The following is a 3,929-nucleotide window of genomic DNA, read 5'->3' on the forward strand; positions in this document are numbered from 1 at the left end:
TGGATGCCCTAAGGAGAGCCATTATGAGCTTCATGCCTTGCAAACCCCAACTGTCTCAGGCCCCAAAATGGGTACTTTCTACAATCGCACACATATCAACATTCCTCTTCCCACACAGAGGCAGGGCACACCCTAGAAAAACAAGAGAACTCAAATAAACAAATTAAGGAAAACAAGATAAGGCTTATCTTTTTCGAAGTTCAGTCATATGCGAATAAGTGAGAGAGGACTACATCGGCTATGATACCAATGTTACATTGTCGTAATAGCCACCATAGCCAAAGAGGGCCAAGAGCTCTAGTCACCACCACTGAGCCATAGAGGAGAATGTAGATAACACCACACTTCCGGGCACTTATAGGGGCCTACCTACTCATAAGCCTACCCAACTGCCCAAGTGCTCCGACTATATTTTTCCTAATTCGATGCTTTTCCAGAGACATGCACGAAGCATAAGTCCCAAAAATCCACAAACTTCTCTAACAGAAATGGGAGTTGGCCATTCCACACCAGCTTCTTGTGCTATACTCAGCTTGGCTTTTTGTGCAACACCAAGGTGTCCCCAGCCTCCTTAGGCATGTGTGCATCCTATATATGCACAATCATAGAGCCTATCACACTAGGAGAAAAATAATATAGTAGCTTTTTGGCTCTTTCGTGCCATTAATGCACTTGAAGCCCAACTTTATCCATGGCATGAATATGATCTCATAACCTTCAAACTATGGGTGTAAGTAGGTGAACCTACTCTATAAGCTCATCCTTAGCAAATTCCTTTCATGTAGGACACGAATTTACCATGTATGGGGTACTTTGAGCATACATTCAACATGCAAACTAACCACCTTAACTATAGTGGTTTGTGGTTGAGTTTATCTTTGAAGTAGTCTTATTTCCAAGATGGGAATGGATTATTCCTACCAATGCAGCCATGCTTAAGAAGTAATCCAATCACCTTGAAGGTTCACAACACGGAGATGATGATAAATTTTTATGATAGAGAGAATCTAACACTAAAGGATTTGTATGATGCTACACGTAAAAGGTACAAGGCTCCTCCTCAAACCGAAAAACATCCCTTCTCTAATAGAGGCCCTTCTTCAGCAAACCTCTATTCCTCACACTAGAAAAAGAACAAGGTCCCACCTCTAACTTCATAACCTCAATCTCGATAGCAGCCACTTTGGACTGTCCCTTCTTATACTCTGTCGTCACCAACAACATAGCTTGAGCCTTACTATGGCAAGGGTAACCCACCCCACAACCTTAGTACCCTTTATCCAAGTGAGTAACCTCTCCAAGGAATAACATTGATAATGTAGACATGTCGTCTACATTGGTAGTACCTTATGACAAAGCCTCTACTTTTGTTGCCTCGCTAACCAAGGCAATGCACATAATGCAAGTCTCAAAATACCTAGGGCACCAAGGGCGATTTTTTTTTCTTTTTCCGAGGAGGGGAGGTAGGGAGGGAGTGTTGCAAGTCCATGTGCCTCCCTTGTAGATTGCACATCTTCCTTCCCTCCACCCCCAAACACACACACACACACACACATCTAGAGACACCATCTTGACAATGCATAGCTATGTTGCAAAACAATAGTACAAGCATTATCTCTCCCTCTACTTCCATTATTACGACATCCACCTATTTTGAAATTAATTGTGATGGTTTGAAATTGTTAGAAAATCTAATAATATTTCCAAAGGTAAATATGATTGCGTGGGCAGTTTTGTAAGTGGCTTACTGGAACGTCATTATTTAGAGTTAATAAATTGCTAAGTAACATTTCTAATCGATATCATGTAAATTCCAATTACATCATCAGGTGACTAAAAACTCTAAAGATACTAGAATTTGTGTGTGGGTGGGCGGGGGATGCACATGCATGTGTGTGTGTGCATGTATACGTGTCTGTGTGGGGGGATGCACATGCATGCAAGTGTGTGTGCATGTGTGTGTGTGTGTGTGTGTGTTTGTGTGTGTGTGTGTGAGAGAGAGAGAGAGAGAGAGAGAGAGAGAGCCAACCATACAAAGCAAATTTTTTAAAGGTCTATGATTGTCTTTGGCATTACAACATGGAGGGAGGTAGTTCTCACCTCACAAGGTTTTGATCACCTAAAAACTGGTACATGTTTTTACAGATGTGAGCACGGTTGATGGGGCACATACTGTAGAAGCTTTGTAAACACCCACGTGACTACATATATGGAGGTCGTGTGGTACACCCACAAAGGGTTTAAATGAACAATTTGTCCGCCCTTGTTGTAGAAGACCTGTAAACACCAAGAGGGCAACGGTGTCCGCCCTGCTGTAGAAGAAGGCGTGTAGACACACGTCCCAATTGTAGATGAAGATTGAAGCCGATGCGCAACCCAAGAGCTGGAACATTTCTGTCCGCCCTGGTTGTAGAAGACATGGATTTGAATGAGCAACGTTGCTGCCCGCCCTTGCTGTAGAAGAAGGTGTGTAGACACCTAAGTTGTCGATGAAGGCTGAAGCCGATGTACATGTGTGGATGGAACTCTTCGGCCTTAGGACTGGAACATGCAGAACATGCAGGAAAGCTATCTCTTCTTCATCATACAGTGAAGGCTGAGAATGTGAGAGGCGAGCTCTCACTGATGGTCTCCAGCTTGGGAGCCCATAACTTGGATCTCGTGAGTAGCATGTACTGCTTCTGATGGGAGGTTAATGCTTCTGCGTCATCTTGCTGTAAGAGCTGCGGGGTGCTATCTATGCTGCCATTCTCCTCAGCATCCTTACACGGCTGATGCTCAGATGAGAGCAGAGGATCTTGCACACAAATAGAAGCGTGGAGATCGAGGGGGGTAACTTTTGCACTTGTGATCACGCCACGCTTCGGAGGTTTAGAAGCCTTTGCAGCTGCAGAACAAGTAGAATGAAGAAGTTTTGCAAAAGAGCCCAACTCCTCGGAAGCCACGCGTGTGTGCAACCTGTGCATGGGGAAGAGGACGTACACACGGCCGGGCTTGGCTTCATCGTCTGCAGCCAAGGGGGCGGCGCGCTTGCCTCCTACTAATTGACCATCCGACTGGCAAACCTTTTCAAACTCGGCCACGAAATGGCCGGGGAACTCCAGCATCAGCTCGGCCACCTGCATGGGCGCCCCGCCCAACACCAGCACCTGGCCTTTCACAGAGTGCACCACTTTGATTACTGATACGATTTTTGATGTCGCAGCGTAGGTGCAGAGGCAGACACAGGAGAGGTAGTTCCCCATGATAATATTGCTAGCTTGGCAGGTTAGGCAGATTTTTTAAAAGCAGAATACGAAGTACACAATCAGGAGGCTAATGCATTGAAGGTGATAATAATTGGCTGCTGTAGAGCTTCGCTTAAAGGAACGGAGCAAGCCTAGCTAAGCTTGATCAGATCAGAAGAAATATCCTACTATACTGAACAGATTGCCTCGCAGGGATGAATGATCTCCTACTCTGATAGATCATGGGCTAGATATTAGAGGTGCCTTCAAAAGCAATCTAGTTGGAGTGTGGTTGTCGATCATGTGTGGTGGAAGACAGAGCAGTTCACTTGTCGTTGGATTGGCATGCTGAATGGCGTGCTTTTGATCCAACTTTTCAAGGCAGGTGGCCCATATAGGGTAAGGTGATCACAACTTTTCATGGCATGTGGCCCATATAGGGTAAGGTGATAACGCACACATCACAGACGTGCCAACGACCTCTGGCCCAGCACTCAAATTCGATGGGTGCCTCCAAGATTTCATTGGGTGACTCCATTATTTCATTTGCAAGGGTAGAAACTAACCACATTTCTTTGCTTTCATTAAAAAGGGCATATTAGGTAACGTTTTAGTATTGAGCTTTTCTTTGAAGGAGGGTAAAAGTTTTCATCCCTTTTTGTGGAGGATAACATGTGTGAAGAACGGTTGAGAATTTATGTT

General features: G+C 44.7%; 1 protein-coding gene across 1 annotated transcript; it reads right to left on the minus strand.

Moving 5' to 3' along the window:
- Nucleotides 1–2,065: 2,065 nt before the first annotated feature.
- Nucleotides 2,066–3,522, minus strand: LOC147614940 (uncharacterized). Its single transcript, XM_086779811.1, has one exon. It carries the CDS (start codon nt 3,243–3,245, stop codon nt 2,583–2,585), a length of 663 nt encoding a protein of 220 aa, XP_086635937.1. The 5' UTR covers nt 3,246–3,522; the 3' UTR covers nt 2,066–2,582.
- Nucleotides 3,523–3,929: the final 407 nt, after the last annotated feature.

Source organism: Cibotium barometz, chromosome 41, assembly GCF_041138505.1.
Source record: "Cibotium barometz isolate CiBa-2024 chromosome 41, ASM4113850v1, whole genome shotgun sequence".
Taxonomy (NCBI): domain Eukaryota; kingdom Viridiplantae; phylum Streptophyta; class Polypodiopsida; order Cyatheales; family Cibotiaceae; genus Cibotium; species Cibotium barometz.

Bases quoted from the DNA above. Each gene is read 5' to 3' on its own strand.
- LOC147614940 (XM_086779811.1), bottom strand. From the start codon at position 3,245: ATGGGGAACTACCTCTCCTGTGTCTGCCTCTGCACCTACGCTGCGACA.